Source organism: Cololabis saira, chromosome 1 (genome assembly GCF_033807715.1).
Source record: "Cololabis saira isolate AMF1-May2022 chromosome 1, fColSai1.1, whole genome shotgun sequence".
In the NCBI taxonomy this organism is placed as follows: domain Eukaryota; kingdom Metazoa; phylum Chordata; class Actinopteri; order Beloniformes; family Belonidae; genus Cololabis; species Cololabis saira.
Genome location: NC_084587.1, coordinates 9,686,329 through 9,704,862, shown reverse-complemented (window position 1 = coordinate 9,704,862; position 18,534 = coordinate 9,686,329). Strand labels below are relative to the sequence as shown.

The 18,534-nt window shown below is 40.5% G+C and overlaps 1 protein-coding gene across 1 annotated transcript in view; it reads right to left on the bottom strand.

The window, feature by feature from the left end:
* Window positions 1–471: 471 nt before the first annotated feature.
* LOC133456728 (EVI5-like protein) overlaps window positions 472–18,534 on the bottom strand; it is a 65,744-nt gene continuing 47,681 nt past the window's right edge. The window contains 11 exon segments of the mRNA XM_061735320.1: window positions 472–522; window positions 524–616; window positions 618–653; window positions 655–746; window positions 749–794; window positions 7,180–7,275; window positions 7,374–7,469; window positions 9,278–9,424; window positions 10,450–10,626; window positions 10,720–10,860; window positions 13,869–13,985. Coding sequence (XP_061591304.1) covers window positions 472–522; window positions 524–616; window positions 618–653; window positions 655–746; window positions 749–794; window positions 7,180–7,275; window positions 7,374–7,469; window positions 9,278–9,424; window positions 10,450–10,626; window positions 10,720–10,860; window positions 13,869–13,985 — 1,092 coding nt within the window.

The following is an 18,534-nucleotide window of genomic DNA, read 5'->3' as shown; positions in this document are numbered from 1 at the left end:
GGAGTCGTCTCCGTCCGTCCACCCGTCTTTCACTCCTGGAAACGGCCACAGTTTCAGGTCCAGGGGGCAGATCCGGAGCCGTGAGCAGCAACAGAGTTTAGATATACGTCACGTGTCCGTTTGGAAGGATATGATTTTGATGTACAGTTTCTGGCACATTAACAAAGAGGAGAGTCTTTTTATTCGTTGTTTTTTTTTTTTAATTCCCTCTTTCTCAGGTAACACTGGATCAGTTAGTGGAGGGGGAGTCGAGTCGGTGGAGCAGAGACGACGGGTGGAGGTGATGAGACGAGGTCCGTCCAACGGAACCAGCTCTGCATCGAGTACAAGGTTAACACTGGACAAAACCAAGGAGGGTCCGATTGATTAATACAATCGACTGTATCAGTTTTGGTCCTGTGGAGCTCCAGAGTGTCCTTTAGGGGGAGGAGAGTTGGGAGGAAGAAGCGGGGGGGAAGCCTCTCCCCGGCCTCAGTTGTCCAGTCCCTCGGCGCAGACCATGGTGCCGTAGAGCTGCTGGGGGGTCCGGGTGCGTCTGCACCCGCTCCTCCGCCTCGCTGTCCGTGCTGCCCTCGCTGTCCAGGCGGGGCCGGACGGGTGGCACGAGCCCGGTCAGGGGTGGGGTACAGGGCCGAGGCGGGGAGCGGGCTGGGGGAGGAGGTCGTCGTCGGAGCTGAGGTAGTCGCCCTCAGCAGAGGCGGGGCTGGCCAAGCACAGATCCCTGTAGTTGGTTCCTCCCGCCGCCGCCCACCCTGGAGCCGGGGCGCCGCCTTCTGCCCTCGCAGCTGCCGGACCTGAGGACACAGGTGGAGGTTAGACCTTTATGGATCGTACAAGGGTCAATGACGAATAAGGATTTTCAACAGGTTACATTTTTTTGTCAAGATGAATTGGCACTAGGGAATGGGTGATATTTTACCGTTCACGATATACCGTCCAACAAAGAATTTGTCATCTCGCGGTAAAAAACGATAAATTCCCGTTGATGACGTTTTTGTGTAAAGCCGGATTTATGGTTCCGCGTTAAATCCACGCAGAAGGAAGGAAAGATATGAGCCTTAAAGAAAGAAAGAAAGAAAGAAAGAAAGAAAGAAAGAAGAAAGAAAGAAAAAGAAAGAAAGAAAGAAAGAAAGAAAGAAAGAAAAGGAAAGAAAGAAAGAAAGAAAGAAAGAAAGAAAGAAAGAAAGAAAGAAGAAAGAAAGAAAGAAAGAAAGAAAGAAGAAAGAAAAGAAAGAAAGAAAGAAAGAAAGAAAGAAAGAAAGAAAGAAAGAAAGAAAGAAAGAAAGAAAGAAAGAAAGAAAGAAAGAAAGAAGAAAGAAAGAAAGAAGAACGAAGAACGAAGAACGAACCAACGACCCCACGATCTACGACAACGAAGAACACGAACGACAACGAACGACCACGACCGAACGAACGACACGACGACCACGAACGAACGAACGAACGAACGAACAACGAACGAAACGAACGAAAACGAACGAAAGAACGAACGAACGAACGAAACGAACGATCGAACGCCAACGAACGAACGAACGAACGAAACGAACGAAACGAACGAACGAACGAACGAGACGAACGAACGAACGAACGAACGAACGAACGAACGAACGAACGAACGAACGAACGAACGAACGAACGAACGAACGAAGAACGAACGAAAAGAAAGAAAAGAAAGAAAGAAAGAAGAAAGAAAGAAAGAAAGAAAGAAAGAAAGAAAAGAAAGAAGAAAGAAAAGAAAAAGAAAGAAAGAAAGAAAGAAAGAAAGAAAGAAAGGAAAGAAAGAAAGAAAGAAAGAAAGAAAAGAAAGAAAGAAAGAAAGAAAGAAAGAAAGAAAGAAAGAAAGAAAGAAAGAAAGAGAAAAAAGAAAAGAAAGAAAGAACGAACGAACGAACGAACGAACGAACGAACGAACGAACGAACGAACGAACGAACGAACGAACGAACGAACGAACGAACGAACGAACGAAAGAAAGAAAGAAAGAAAGAAAGAAAGAAAGAAAGAAAGAAAGAACGATAAATTCCCATTGATGACGTTTAGTAGTATTTAGTATCTTTTAGAGCAGTGTTTTTGGCTCCAAAGACTGAATGTGGTGATAGATTTATATTGAAAAAGGTGGAGTTGAATTGGTATTTTTTTCTATCATTCATTTTTATCGTTATTGGGATAAATGCCAGAATTATTGTGATAAATGTTTTAGTCCATACCGCCCATCCCTAATTGGCACTAGCCTTAAAAAAGGTCATGTGGTGCAACCATGATTCATATTAAAATTAATTAATTTCCTTAACATCTTGACATCTTTTTTTTTTTTTTACAAGTTTTCAGTATTATACAAAAATGGTTGTTTTTTTAATGGTCGCGCCACATGATATTTCATTAAATGGACATCAGTCAAACTTTGTTTGTATATTATGATGGAAATATAAATACAAATGTTGCAATCTTACACACTACAAGATACTTCAGAAATCATGCCAGATAGGGCAGAAGATTGAATTAAATACATTTAGAGTGATTTCAAAAAAAGTTTTCAAAAGCAAGTCATGGTCGGGACGGTCGCACCACATGACATTTTGATGTTTAAAACGACAACAAAATCCCAAACAACTAGTATTTTTTGTAAAATTCAAGTGAGTCCATATGTGAGACAGGTAGTTCATATATATATATATATATATATATATATATATATATATATATATATATATATATATATATATATATATATATATATATATATATATATGGTATTTTCTTCTCCATTTAAACCTTTTTTGAATTGAAAAAAAATCTGTTTTTCAGAAAATATAGGCATCACGTCATTGACCCACAAGCAGGTACGTTTCAATTCAGATGTTTCAATTGTTGACCTGATGTCATTCCTCATTGATTAGTATCATTATATGAAGAGAATTATAACACATTTGACCAAAACGGACTGGGATTAAATGCACTTATCTATCTAACACTTCTAACTTCTACTGTCATCAGAGCCACAAAAACCTGTGCATAAGGACTATATTTTTAACCTTGCATGTCATAATGCATGTCAGCTCTATGCTGATGATGTCCAACTGTTTCTCTCACTAGGAGTTACTTCATTTGCCTAAATCTAAACCCTGGTACGACAGGTGTTTTTGACTGTTGCCCCAGACGACGTTGTACCTGTGATCAAGGAAACTACTGGTTCTTTGCAGCCGCTTTCTCTGGTCTACGTAACTTCAAGGTTACTTTTGAGCGAAACACTCCTCGACACCAAAGTCAAACAGATCACCTGACTGAGATTGTTTCTTCTGAGAAATACCAGCAAACTACATCTGGGGTTCAAAGAGGGAACTAGAAGCTCCATTCATGCTCTCACATACCTGCCATGTGCACATTTACAGACCCAGCAACAGTTTAACATAACAATCATCCCTGAACTGACTCACAACCCCAACTCCCCCACCGCTAAGTAAATCTGCATTATATTATTATTATGGTACTACTGTGTCATAACTTTAGAAGGCACTTTAATGCCTGGTATCAGTTCTTGTTGTTCGTCACATACAATGGCAGGAAAAGCATCCGATTCAAAATTCAACTCACTTTTGACACGACAGCAGTGGTTCTCAACCTTTTTTTGCCGTCCGCTTTATTTTTCTTTTCCTGTGGCTCAGAGTCTGCTACATTCGGAACAAGCGCTCTTTTTTTTTTTTTTTTTTTTTAAATAGGAGCTATCATCTTCTACTTCTTTTCTTCTTCTACTTTGTGTTACTGTGCTTATCGTGTTCTCCTTTGTTTTCTTTAATATTATCGGAATTTGAGCGCTAACTTGAACTTTGCAAGCTAATGAGCGTTTTCCCCCAACAGCTTCCTGCAAATATTTCATAATAAAAGCATTTTAAATAAATGAATGGTGTATGCCCACTGAAACACTAGGGGACTCATACTTTGAAAATAATGCAGATTGTGTTAAGTTTGTATTAACTGTCATGCAGTAACTTCAACAATGCAAACAGGTGCAAGATTTCCTATTAAAATACAACGAATTACACTTACCCTTTCTAGTTTAGGTAGATAAAGGTCTCTGTCATATTTGAGTAAAATAATAATTTATTTCTATTAATGTCAGAGGATCTTAAAAAAAAAAAAAAAAAAAGTATCATCACGTACCCATGGACCCCTTGCAATTACACCACCGACCACTAGGGGTCCGCGGACCCCCGGTTGAGTATCACTGCTCTAGTGTCACGATGTTACTTTTGTTCTCAATTGAAACGGATATAAATGTTCACAAAGCAAAAGCGAGAAGCAGCTTTTGGTCTGAGGTCACGCGGCCTCTGAACTGTGTTAATTCAGTTGCTCACTTAGCGAAGGCTCGAAGTGTCAGGTGTTGGGAATTTTCTGAAATGCTTTACAGAGTGTTCAAATGAAAAAAAAACAAGCCAAAAACCTGTGAAAACCCCAGATGCCTTGCCCCTTCACGGTGTTTAGAGGTTGGAGGAGATAGGAGATAGGAGATAGGAGCTGGAGCGCGTGCAGCTAAATCAGAGCATCCGACGACCGCCACGCGAGGCCTCGTTTAACCCAGACTGAAAAACGAGAGCAAACAGCTCGCCCTAAAAAAAGGCCAAAACGCCACCGACTGAGTTCACATGCGTGTGTTTTGCATGTTAAACCCTGCATGTACCACAGTGACTCATGACAAATCTCAGGTTTTGCTCTCTTCCCCCCGTTAAACAGCGTGGTGGGGGAGGGGGGGAGGGGCGGTAGTGGTTAACCAATGGAAATGTTTTGACTGACTACTTACTCAACCTAAAAATAAAAAAGCCTTACCTTTATACGAGTAACATTATCATTATTGGAGCAACACGCCCACGCGGTTTACATTTTCTTGTCAATTGAAATAAATGTGCACCGATATTTGACTAAACTCCAACTCACCTGCGCCGCAGACGTGTGACTCAACGGTGAAACCATCGCTTCCAGCTACACTGAGATTTTTCTAAAAAAAAAAAGTTTACTCGCTTCTTTCATGTGAACACACGCAAGTTTCGGTCTCATTTATAAAAGTAGGGCTTTGATGAAGAAAAGATGGGGGCGCGGAGGAGAAGAGAGTGGAGAGGAGCGGTAAAGGGCAGGGCAGTCCCATCATCCCCTGCTGCTGTGAGAGGGTTACGCTCCTCACAGTCACGCACCGACGCTCTCCAAATGAAAAAACCCAGACTGTTTTGGAAGGCTGCGTCTGCGGTGGAGGCCGGGGACGCTCCTCGTGTGACATCGACAAGAAAATAGCATCAGCTGAACGGCAACAGCGAGTTTTGACGGCTATTAATGAGCTCACGCGTTTATTCTTTTAAACCTCAGCCGTGTTTCAGAGGTAAAGTTCACCGGCGGTGATGAGAACGCAGCTGCAGGGGGGGAGCAGTGGTCTCTTTTTACAAGAAATGCAGAAATACACGCGCTTGTGTGTGTGTGTGTGTGTGTGTGTGCGCACACGCGCTGGGGTGGAAGTGGTGGATGATGTGAGGCTGCGTGTAGATAGCAAGATTGTTCTGTGATGTTAGTGAACATAAACGTTATCTGACAACGACGTGCGCTCCGTTTCAGCGCTAAGATTTTGTGTGTCAGGAAAGAGTGGAATTCATCTAATACTTATTAGATCTAAAATTAGCTAAATGCCACTTCGGATAAACACAAACATGACGTCTAATTCGACTGATTGTGGTACGAAGAGACGAGTACGTCTTCATCGTTTCCATGAGACTCAAGAGGCCGATTAACAAGATGTTGCTCGTCAAATGCGGCGGATTGATTGATCATCAGTCGATGATGTGCGCGCCTCTCCGTCTCAGACGGCCTGGAGCCTTACAGTAACATAATGCCAAGGAGGGAAGACATCAGCAATGACCCTAAAGAAGTCCTAATTACTGTTTATCAATCGATAAAAGGGTTAAAAAAAAACAAAAACGTTGTTCTTCAGTGAGAAAAATCATTGCAAGATGGAAAACAGTCAGGACTTTGCTAGAAGTTTATCTGAAACTCAGATGACGCAATGCCTTTACACCCCCCAGTTAGTATGCCAACTGTTAGTTCATCACAGTACTATTATAAGACTGAAAAAGTACCAAAACAACACAGTAGAATAACGTCACTGGGACAGAAGTAGAGATGTCTGGCTACAGTGTAGAGCAGCATGCTCTACGCTGGTATTGTATTGGTAAATACCTAACAATTGTTGGTAACTACCTAACAATACATGTCAGAACAAACAGCAACTGACCAAGCACAGAGGTGGAGAGTAAAGACACAAGAACTGGACCGATCACCGAGCTGCCTGGGAACTCTGCTGCATATCAAAGTACAAGGACGAGACGAGGTCTGTTTGGGTGCTAAAGTTGCTAAAGTTAGCCTAAAACCACATCGTAGAACATGACACTTCAGTCACTGATTCAAATCTAAATGCTGTGGTGGGACCTGAAAAGGGTTTGCCAATGAAAGCCTGAAAACAACAACAAACTGAAACGTCCTCCACAAAGACTGATGGCAACAGACTGGAAAAACAAAGATGAAGAGTTACTGCTGCTAAAGGATCTTCTGCATTACTGTTGTTTGAATAAAATTATATTTACCTCAATTTACGAGCAAATAAGGAACTGATGTTTTTTTTTTTAAATCTATTGTGTCCCAATCATAAAATATACATTAACTTACATTTAATTAGTTCATCAAATAGAGTGTAGAACTGAAATCGGTCGGTTTTTGTATCTCTAACGGCTAAAAGGACAAACGCGTCCAAGCCAGTCCCATGTTTACCGGATGAAGGAAAATGTCCAAACTTAAGGATTTAAAGGAATCCTTCCTACTTCTTTTTCATGCATAACATGCTATGATATTAATCAATTCTTGTCTACTTTGTTTACAATGGTACGTTTATTATTAAGTGATTATTATTGTTATTTTTTATGTTATTGATTTATGGCTCTGCTGTTTGTGCTTACGTTCAAATTAAAAGATATAAAATCAAATCAAATCCTGGTTTGTAAAAGGCTCATGGATTTACGTTTTCTTTTCTAAAGATGAAAGTTGAAAAAAAATTCCTGAGGCAGATTTACAGAACCGAAAGCCCCTTTCTTGTATTCTCTGCTTAAATGTGGACCGAGTTGCACGTGCGTGCGTGGAGACTTGTGTCCAACCTCGTTCTTGAGCTCAGCGATCTGATCCCGGAGCTGGTTGATGTACTGTCTGGAGTCGGAGTGGTTCAGCTGGCCCTGGATCAGCCCTTCCTCCTTCTGAAACACAGAAACACAGTCCCAGACTGAACCTGAAGGCACCGTCCCTCTCATGGGTCAAATCTGGAGCGCATGCAGACATTTCACCAACGCCGTACCTGTATCTCCAGCTCGGCGACCCTCTGCCGGAGTTCAGCCATGAGGGCCATGCTGTCGGCCTCCCGCAGTCGCACCGCCATCACCTCCTCTTTACTCTACGTGTGATACGAGGAAGGGGGGGGCAGGAGAACAGAGAGAAGACGGGAGTCAACATTGACTGCGTTTACATGCACTTAATAACCCTTTTAAAACCCGAATATTGGCAATAACTTGAATTTGCACGGCCATGTAAACACCAATAACCCCTTTGAATAACCTGAATTTGCTCATATTCTGGTTTTTAAAAACCTGAATATGACCCCTGGGTTACTCCTTTTAAAACCCGAATATTGGGTCATGTAAACGCCTAACAGAATATCCCCATCAAACGGAACATGAACATGTTTTCTGTGCATGCTCTGTTCGCAAGGAATCTTGGTCTTTTGAGTCCAGGAAGTTCTTATAAACACGGAGAAACGCAAGACCACGCCACACTTTTGGAGTGAGGAGGAGACTAATCACTTCATAAATGTAATGAAGGATATGAACATTTTGGCATTTGTAGACGGTAGAAAGTACTGGGATAGCGAGATTTACAAGAAGGTGAGCGTAAAGTTGCGCGAAGCAGCATTTGTTTTGAATTTGGATACAGGAAGAAGAAGCGGAAATTACGCTAATTGCGTCATCACGTTCTCCGTGCGTCGCTGGTTTGATCCAGATATCCCGAATGATTAATTACCATGTAAACGGAATATTCCGAATGTTTCAGTAACTAGAATATTAACAATAACCCAAATTTTGACTGCATGTAAACGTAGTCATTTACTACATGATGTACACATAACATGTCCTTCATGGGTAGTTGAGGAACATCCTAAACTGTCTCTGTCCCGTCATCGATATCACGTTTATCCTCCATCCCTCAATTTATGTCTTAACTTTGAACCTCTTGCTTTTCAGGATGTGAACCCCAGAATAGATATTTGTCTTCTGCCTAAAGTTGGTTTTGGCAACGAAACTTGTGACTAAATATCGTCGTCAATGAACCTTTATCACCTGAGGAAAATGAGACAAGACGCAACGAAAATGCTGGTCATGTGACAATAACGATAATTAAATATATAATGCAATATCGTAGACGAATAAAAACAAGACTAAAATGTAGATTACAAAATAAAAACTCTGCTAAAATGTGTCTTCATTTTCGTTGACTAAAACGAGACGAAATGTTGTAACAAAGATCCTTAAAGTAAATTTTTTCAGTAGTTTCTCTGGTTTAGTTCTGCTGGGTGACGTCACGTCCTCAATCCCAGTCGCTGCAGCGGAGAATCAGATCCAGAAGATGCAGCTGCAGAGTTAGAGGCTGATGCCGTTAACGCAGAGCTCTAGGTTCACGTTAATTAAAAACTAAGTTACATAGAGAAACGCGGGGATCTGCTCTGAGGCTGGAGAAGAAGAAGAACCATCTTTGGATACATTTTCCTACATAGACGTGGAAAAGAAAACCGAATTTTTCGTTGAAAAAGAAAAAGATGGGGAGAAATGCAGAAAAATAAATATTTTGTAAACTCAAATTATAGACTCAAGAATACATTCATTCCAGATACAGAAGACTCTAAGGTAACAATAATATAATAATAAACTAAAATCGTCCTGGACAAATCTGACTAAAATAAGACTAAAATGCTCAGACTTTTAGTCGACTGAAACTTGACACGACTAAAAGGAGCATGAACATGACTAAAACTAATAAAAACTAAAATGATAGCTCGACCCTAAAGACTAGACTAAAACTAAAATTGAAAAACGCTGACAAAAACAACACTACTACTGCCAGTGCCATTTTTTCTGTAGTCTGTTGTATTTTCTGACTTTCATTTAGAATTTTAGGAAACTGCCCTCTCTTTCTCCTCTCCATCCACACCTTGCAGTCCAACTCAGCCTGCTTCCTCTTCATCTCGTTCAGTTGGCCCTGCAGAGCCTTGTTCTGGTTGGCCAGCATCTGGAGGCGGTCCTGCAGGGCGGAGCGCTCCTGCTCGTGGCGACCGATCTGTTTGCTGTGGATCTGGTTCTGCGGTGAAGACAAGTCACGGAGGGAAAAAGTGAGAGAAGAGCTCGGACGGACAAATACAGACTTCCCACACTGAATGAGACAAAACAGCAACAGAGTCACCAAAACCTCCTCAAATCACAATTGCAAAATCCCGTTCTGCTGGACAACTTTAGGACAGTCACTCTTCTCCTATAAGAGCTGTAAACTCTGGAACTCACTGCCATCAGAAATTAAATCCATCTCAGAGTTTAACATGTTCATCACCGAAACTAAAACCTGGTTAAAGAAAAATCTAAACTTTACTCATCTGTAAATAGTGTGTATATTTGTGTGGGAGAGGGAGTGAGGAAAATGCAATATTGAAATGTATGGTCTTTTTAATTGATGTATATGAATTTTACATTTTACTGCAATGTTGTGGAAGAGCCCAGCTGGGGACTGGAGTTGAGAATTAGCACTAGCTATAAACTCAACAAAATGTTGAAAGAGCCACATTGGACCAAAAAACACAAAAAAACAAATATGTCTGGAGCCGCAAAAAATGAAAAGTCTTGTATAAGCCTTAGAATGAAGGCAAATGGCGAAAGGCGAAATGTTGGGAAAAAAGTCGAAATGTTGAGAAAAAAAATCAAAATTTCGAGAAAAAAGTCCAAATTTCGAGAAAAAAGTTGAAATGTTGAGAAAAAAGTCAAAATTTCGAGAAAAAAGTCGAAATGTCGAGAAAAAAGTCAAAATGTCAAGATTAAAAAGGAAAGGAAAAAGGAAGAAAAAAAGAAAAAAGAAAAAAAAGAAGAAAAAAATTCAAAGAGAAAAAAAAGAGAAAAACAGAAGAAAAAAAAAGGTCAAACATTTTTGAAAAAGCTCCAGGGAGCCACTAGGGCGGCGCTAAAGAGCCACATGCGGCTCAAGAGCCACGGGTTGCTGACCCCTGCTCTACATGCATCACATCAGCTGCAAGCTTGTATCTACAGTATGTTTGACTGGATTGTCCCTGTCAAATAAATAAATAAATAAAATCAGTGCAGTGGCGCGGTTTGTCCGACCTGGCTCTCCAGCTGCAGGGATTTGAGTTTGAGCTCCCGGAGCTCCGCCTGGGCCTGGGCCTCCCTCAGCCGGACTGTCATCAGTTTGTCCTGCAACTCATTCATAGCGTTCTTCTTCGGGGATTCCTTCCAGTGCCCGCCCCCAGAACCGGAGCTGCTGCACCGGGACGTGTGATGCTGCGGGGACAAAGAGGAGGCCCTTATAGCTCTGCTGCCACTCCAACGTGGAGCGCACGGGCGGCAGAGACGGCCGGGGTGAGTGTGTTTGACCTGCCAGCGCTGGTTGAGGTCCGTCACGGTGTCCTGCATCTCTCTGAACAGACGCAGCGTCTCCAGCTCCCTCAGCTTCATCTGCTTCACCTCCTCCTGCAGGGCGGCCACGTTGTTCTCATCGGGCAGGCAGCTGCTCCTCTGCAGGGACACATAACGCAGCTGTTAGCTCCTTGACCTACAGACACCATACTATCTCTGAGGCAGGAAGACAGTTTTTGTTTACCTCAGTGATACAGAGTACACCGTATCTTCACGGGAAACTTCAACCAGGTGTTAAATCTGCCAAACGTGGATATTATGTCCTGCCTACATCTGGAAAATATATACTATTCTATCCATAACTTGAAAGAAAAATGTCATAAAGGTGTGAGAACACTTCACCAATTTTCAGACCAGTGGCACCATCCCTACTTAAATCCCCTTAATATTAACATTATTATGGTTTCCCTTTTTTAAATACATTATTTAGTATATGTTTGGAGATAAGTTTGCTTCCCTTCATATGTATTTTCTACTGCTCACTTCGTTATTCGCCTTGAACTGAAACCTGCTCCAGGAATGATGTACCATCTATTGTTATACAGTGTTTCTTTGTATGTGCATCTGTTTTTGTGGGAAAAATCAATAAAAATATGTTTGAGAGAAAAAAAAATCGGCCAAACGTAGGGCTGGGCGATTTTGGACAAAAATAAAATCCTGATTTTTTTTCTCTGAAAATCCGATTTTCGATTTCGATTTTTTTGGTAAAACTACAAAAGACAATGGAATAAATTGTTTCAAATATTTTATCTTTATTTTTAAACAAAAATAGCAAACAAATTTCCCTATTGGGAATGAAGTGCAATTGAAAGATACTGTAAATCCTCCTTGAGTTTAGTAAAGTGACAACATTTACAATTTTCTTGACCAAACAAAGATGACTAGACGGGTCTGTAATGCAGCCAGCTGCAAAAAAGGAAAATCGATTTTCCGATTTTCGTTTTTTTAACATCGATTATGATTAATAAATCCGATTTAGATTTAAAATCGATTAATCGCATAGCCCTAGCCAAACGTTAAGCCAAATTCATGTCATCAGTCACTGTTCTCTACCGACAGCATCTTGTAGGTGATGGGCATTTCTTTTAGAGAGCTTTACTTTCCAGGAGTACCGAGTGTGTCCACGTAATTACGGAAAAAGACTATATTTTGCACCAGACTTCGCCCGGTCAGACTGAGACACTCAGATAAAGCTGGTGAAGTCGGAGACGATCCCTTATCCTCCATCATCCATCCTCTCTGAATGACTAGCATTGGTATTACACATCCCAGGTCCTCACAACGGCTCCCTGCATCCAGAGCTGGGTAGTAACGAGTTACATTTACTCAGTTACATTTACTTGAGTACGTTTTGGGAAATTTGGACTTTTAGGAGTAGTTTTGAATCACTATACTTTTTACTTTTACTCGAGTAGATTTGTGAAGGAGAAACTGTTACTCTTACTCCGCTACATTAGGCTACGTTGAGCTGTTACTTTTCTTTTAATCCTCCGTATACGCGTCAATCTCATGACATCACTGAGTGATTCTTTGGGAAAAATGTTTGTTTTTGCATGTTTTGTCACATTTACACAGACTCAAACACACACAGAGTTTCTATGAGTTCATGGGTTTGTTCTAGTTCTGCCTGGTTAAAAAAGAAAAGTACAAAGGCTTGAAATTTTGTGCTACTTGTGCTTAATTTATTTTTTTATTTTATTATTTATTAAAGTACTTGAATTTACTCTAAGATTATTTTAATTTCAGCTATTTTTTTATGTTTTATTAATTTTAATTTATTTTATTGATTTAATTTGCCTGAAGATGATTATTTTGTTCTTTTGTCTGTTTGAATGGTTGTGTTAAAAAAAATAAGTCATGTTACTCAACAGTTACTCAGTACTTGAGTAGTTTTTTCACCAAGTACTTTTTTTACTTTTACTCAAGTAATTATTTGGATGACTACTTTTTACTTCTACTTGAGTCATATTATTCTGAAGTAACAGTACTTTTACTTGAGTACAATTTTTGGCTCCTCTACCCAGCTCTGCCTGCATCTCAGAGAATAAGCTTTATATTTGTTAGTTTATAAATACCTGAATGGTTCAGGACCAAAATACACCAGGGACCTGTTGGTGCCATATCAACCATCCAGACCTCTCAGGTCTTCTGGTTCCGGTCAGACTGAGACACTCAGATAAAGCCGGAGAAGTCAGAGACGATCCCTGCAGGTAAAATTCACCTGGAACTGCACGATCTGCTGAATATTTCCTGCCTCAAACTTCAATATGGAAGTAACAGAAGAAGCAGATACATACAAGAATGAAGCTAAAGCGTTACAGAAATATCCAGAGCTGTAAATCTGTCCACTTCTGCAGCTACATCTCCTCTAATTTGCAGCCACCTGATTCGTCAGCTGCAACCTGGAAAAGCTCAACGCTCGTCTCGATTGGTCTCAGATGAAGCTTCAGGAAGTGACGTCTCTACTCATGATGTTTTGGTTGGTTTTGGGGTTTTTTTGTGTTTAAGGCTAGTGTGCAGACAGACTCAAGCATGAGTTAGGACTCATTTTATTTGCTCCCATTTTCTTTTTAAATCTAAAATGCAAAGCATTTTCTGTGCTCAGTTCTTCATATATTAAACCACCAGTGGTGAACCTTTGCAGACACAGAAACCTTTTTTATTTTACCTGACAGTAATCTAGCTTTTGGGTGCGGCTCCACAGACCAACGACAGATCCCCGCGGGGCGACTGCCGTTACCTTACAGATATCCACTCAGTTGTGTTATTTACATTCATGTATATACAGAAGCACAAATCTCCTCCCTGCCATAGTTGAGTTGTTGAATATCCCCATCTCTGACTCACTATGATGCTGGTTGAGTCACTACAAAGAGCCGGGGTCATTCATCAGCATATGAAGTAAAAGTGAAAGCCTGAAAACTCAGGTGGATTACCGTTAGTCGGTTTAGCTGACAAACTGTGACACATTCACACGCTGGCCAGCGCTAACAACACCCTGCTGTGTGTGTGTGTGTGTGTGTGTGTGTGTGTGTGTGTGTGTGTGTGTGTGTGAGCGTGTGTGTGTGTGTGCGTGTGTGTGAGAGCGTGAGAGAGGGAGCTTGCACCTTCTCCAGGTCCAGGACTTTGTCTTGCATCTCCTTCAGCGCTCCGAGCAGTTCGGCCTCGTGCAGCCGCGACTGCTCCAGCTCCGTCTGCAGGTTGCTCACGAACTGCTCCGTGTACTGGAGACAAACCACATGAGATGGTCAGCAATGTTGTTGTTTTTAGATCATATGCATGTGCGTGCTGGACTTTTTTATTTTCTCCATTAGCTGCAGATAAGCAGTTACACGTTTGAGCCATTTTCATGCAACCAAGCGCTCGTGTCAGAACAAGTGGTTCACCACAGTCCTTAATGGTGCGAATTCTTCTCTTTTTGTTTGTGTCGGTTTTTCCTCTGAAAAATGAAGAAGCCTCCATTATTGCACTGCTAAAGCACATTTCTCGGAAAGGTGACAGTTTAAAAGAAAAACACACCCTTAAAAAGATCCACCCATATTACTGTTAAATAAACCAGAGCATCAACCATCAGCTGAGCCCAGCGACAAAACTATAATTCATGTTTATGTTGAGTCTGTTTGTTGTTTTTTTGTGGTTTTTCGCACCACTCGGGCCTCTGACTCAGAGTGATGTCAGAGAACCGACAGGACTGTCTCAGAAAATTAGAATATTGTGATAAAGTCCTTTATTTTCTGTAATGCAAAAATGTCATACATTCTGGATTCATTACAAATCAACTGAAATATTGCAAGCCTTTTATTATTTTAATATTGCTGATCATGGCTTACACCTTAAGAAAACTCAAATATCCTTTCTCAAAAAATTTGAATATTCTGGGAATCTTAATCTTAAACTGTAAGCCATAATCAGCAATATTAAAATAATAAAAGGCTTGCAATATTTCAGTTGATTTGTAATGAATACAGAATGTATGACATTTTTGGTTTTTTTAAATTGCATTACAGAAGATAAAGAACTTTATCACAATATTCTAATTTTCTGAGACAGTCCTAGCCACCGACGTTTCATGCCACCACACCGAGGTTAAACAGCAGCAGAAAAATAGAGAGCAAATTGGAAAAATGGTTTCCCGATGAGGCCAAATACAAAAGCTTGAAATTGGACGAGTGCATGTGTGAGTAAAAGATTCTCGGTTTGTCATTCTGGGCTTTTTCGGTCTTACTACCATCAAAGATGACTAAAAGTGTCTGGAGGTGTGTGAAAACTGGTGGGAGAGCGGTGACAGCGCTGGAATAGGAGGAATCCACCACAGTGACATCATAAGAGAGAAATCACTGACTCTGCCATCATCGTGTTTTAATTGGCTTGATTTACTTGCTCTTTACCCCGTGTTCTCTCATGTCAGAAGGAGCTGCTGAGATGAATGTGTGAAAGCTCGTGGTTAACAGCATTCTCACGAGCCTTTTTTTGTGGTATCGACAGTTGGACAAAGAGCAGAGCTGTTCTGAAAGTAGCATGCTGATGTCTGAGCTCTGAGTGTGTGCAGACGAAGCCTGAGAAGCTGCTATCTGTTCACGACGGTACACGACGGGCTGTCAGCTCTGAATGTTTGCTCTGTAATGTCGTCATGGTTGGAGAAAATTAGTTTTTTTTTTACCAACATGAAAAATACACATAACAAGCACCTCCCAAATATTGTACACAACAAAGGGAGGGCATTACAAGACAACAGGTGGGATTTCAACGTGTGTACATAAAATACATACAGGACTGTCTCAGAAAATTAGAATATTGTGATTTTCTGTAATGCAATTACAAAAACAAAAATGTCATACATTCTGGATTCATTACAAATCAACTGAAATATTGCAAGCCTTTTATTATTTTAATATTGCTGATCATGGTTTACAGCTTAAGAAAACTCAAATATCCTATCTCAAAAAATTAGAATATTCTGGGAATCTTAATCTTAAACTGTAAACCATAATCAGCAATGTTAAAATAATAAAAGGCTTGCAATATTTCAGTTGATTTGTAATGAATCCAGAATGTATGACATTTTTGTTTTTTTAAATTGCATTACAGAAAATAAAGAACTTTATCACAATATTCTAATTTTCTGAGACAGTCCTGTACAGACTGCATATTATTTACATTTAAGCTGGTATTGGTTGCCAAATAAACATAAAAATACATTTTCACTGAAATTTTATTGAATGTAATGTGTGTTATTTAATTTGTTTGGTTCTCAAAAAAATAAAATAAAATAAAATAAATAAAATAATAGGTCAAATGGAAATTCAGATAGAACATCAATGGAAGGTCAATCAAAATAAATATATAAATAAATAAAAATGAAGACGGATGACAAATCAAGTTGATGAGCAGTGACCAGATGCAGAGTGTTGGGTGTGATAATCCATGGAGATGTGGTCAATGAGTACGTTTTTCCATTGTGCTATGTTTATTTTTTTCTTGTATTTCCAGTTCATTAGGATAGTTTTCTTGGCGATAGGTAGGGCTACAAGAATTAATTTGTTTGAATTTGTCAGATTTATTGTTGATGTGTCGCCAAGTAAGCAGAGGGATGGAGATAAGGGGATGTGGCAGCCCTAGAAATTAGACAGTGACTTACGGCCACACCGCCCTGAACAGTCATGATCTCGTCTGATCTGGGAAGCCGAGCAAGGGAGGGCTGGTTAGTACTTGGCAGGGAGAAAATTAGTTAAATGTTTTCCACTTAAGATAACTTAGTTAACTTAGTTAAGGTCTATTTATTCTCTTAAGTTAAGTTTATACACTTCTGACCGAGGCCTTTCTCTGTACCGGGTGATCGTGGTGATGGTTCTCCTCCTGAGAGCTTCATCCATCCTAACCGTTTCTGTTTCCGTATCCTGAAATGTTAACGTGGGGGCGGCGCCTACATGACTGACAGCTTGTTCAAGTACGCCCTCAAACTGTGCAACTTCTTCAGGTCAGCATGTTGCACGGAGGCCGCTGTGTTGCTCGCTACCGCCGCCCATGGCAGGAACTGGTACTACAAGACTGGACGAGCCGAAGCTAGTTATTTAGCACACTAACTGGGAAGATATCTCAGCAGCCAAATACACAATCATCATTATGTTCACTAGTTTCTCCTCGCTCTCTCGCTGTTTCTAGGTTACTTTGGGATATTTCAACCTACAACCTTACATACTGCTCCTTTAAAAAGGGCCGGCAGCCGTGACCGTCACCAGCATGACAGAGGCCGCAGGGATCCATCCTCTCTGAGTGCCTAGCATTGGTATTACACACATACCAGGTCCTTACACCGGCTCCCTATAGTCAGAGAATAGACTTTATATTTGTTTATAAATCCCTGAATGGTTCAGGACCAGAATACACCAGAGCTTTGATGTTGCCATAGCAACCATCCAGACCTCTCAGGTCTGCGCTGTGTCCCCAGAACCAAACATGGAGAAGCAGCATTCAGCTTATGCTCCACAGATCTGGAAGAAAACGTCCAGAAACCTGCAGGAACGCTGAAACCCCCAGTTCCGTTAAATAAGGTTAAAAACACATTTATTTACAGCTGCCTTTGACTGAATTATTTAAACCATTCTGAATTTAAACAATGTTAATTTAAGTACCACATTGTAACTCTAGATTAAGTCTATTTTTTCTTTATTCTGCCACTGCACTGTAACTCCTAATTCTATTTTATTATTTTCCTTTCATCTTTACTTTTCATGTTATTATTATGTAAAGCACCTTGAGTTGTTGCTGAAATGTGAACTTCTCCTGCCTAAAGTCCATGAAGCAGATGGTGTTCAGGATGTTATTTTCATCTTCTGTTGTTGTTGGTACGAACACTTAAGGTTTTATTTGCTCCAAAGCTGCTTTCAGTCTCAGCTGTGCTACACTTGTTTATGTGAATCATACTCATGGTGCAGTCCCAGAGTCATTCATGCATCATACAACGCAGACGCCTGAACTCCCCTGAACCCCCAAACAAAGCATCACATGTTCTTTGTATTCTTCTGTCGAAGCTCCAGAACCAGTGAAATAGCACTTAGGCCAGCCCTCCTTCTTAAACTATACTTTTTTTTTTTAAATATTGCCAACTCTTACCAGTTTTTTTTCAACATCTTCCCCACAACCTCTACAGATGGTTAACACAAGTTTTAAACATCTAACTTTGCAAAGATCCATCAACTCGTACATTTTTTTGCTTAGCCTTAGCCTTGCTTAGCCTTAACCTTTATACATATATATACTTGGGAGTTACTTTAAAGGTCAGTTTAAGGTGCCTGGAAGATTATTCAAGATGTGTTTGTCAACTCTAAATGGTGCTATTATTGTATTTTCTCAGAAACAATCTCCCCAGAAGGACCTTGCTGCATACTTACAAAAAGAAAAAAAAGACGACCACTTCATGAAACAGTCGGACTACGTAGAAAAGTACACTGCTTCCTGTTTCGTGTCAGTGGAGCCGCTAAATCATATAGTGTATCTTGAGGTGAAGAACAAAGAACTATTTCTACGTCTAGACTTTGTTTGCGATGAACAACCTAATGAAGAGATGTTTTAAAACGCCAGAGTTGTAGATAAGCAACAGTTATGTGTCTGGGAGATGTACTAAAAGAGATGACCAGAAGGTAGAAAAAGATAACAATTTACCAAAGTGTATACTGTGAAAAAGAAAAGATGACACTTAAATGCCACGTTGGGCCACGACCAGCCCTGTGGCGTAGGTTGGTGCTGGGGATCGATTCAAATGTCAAGAATCGA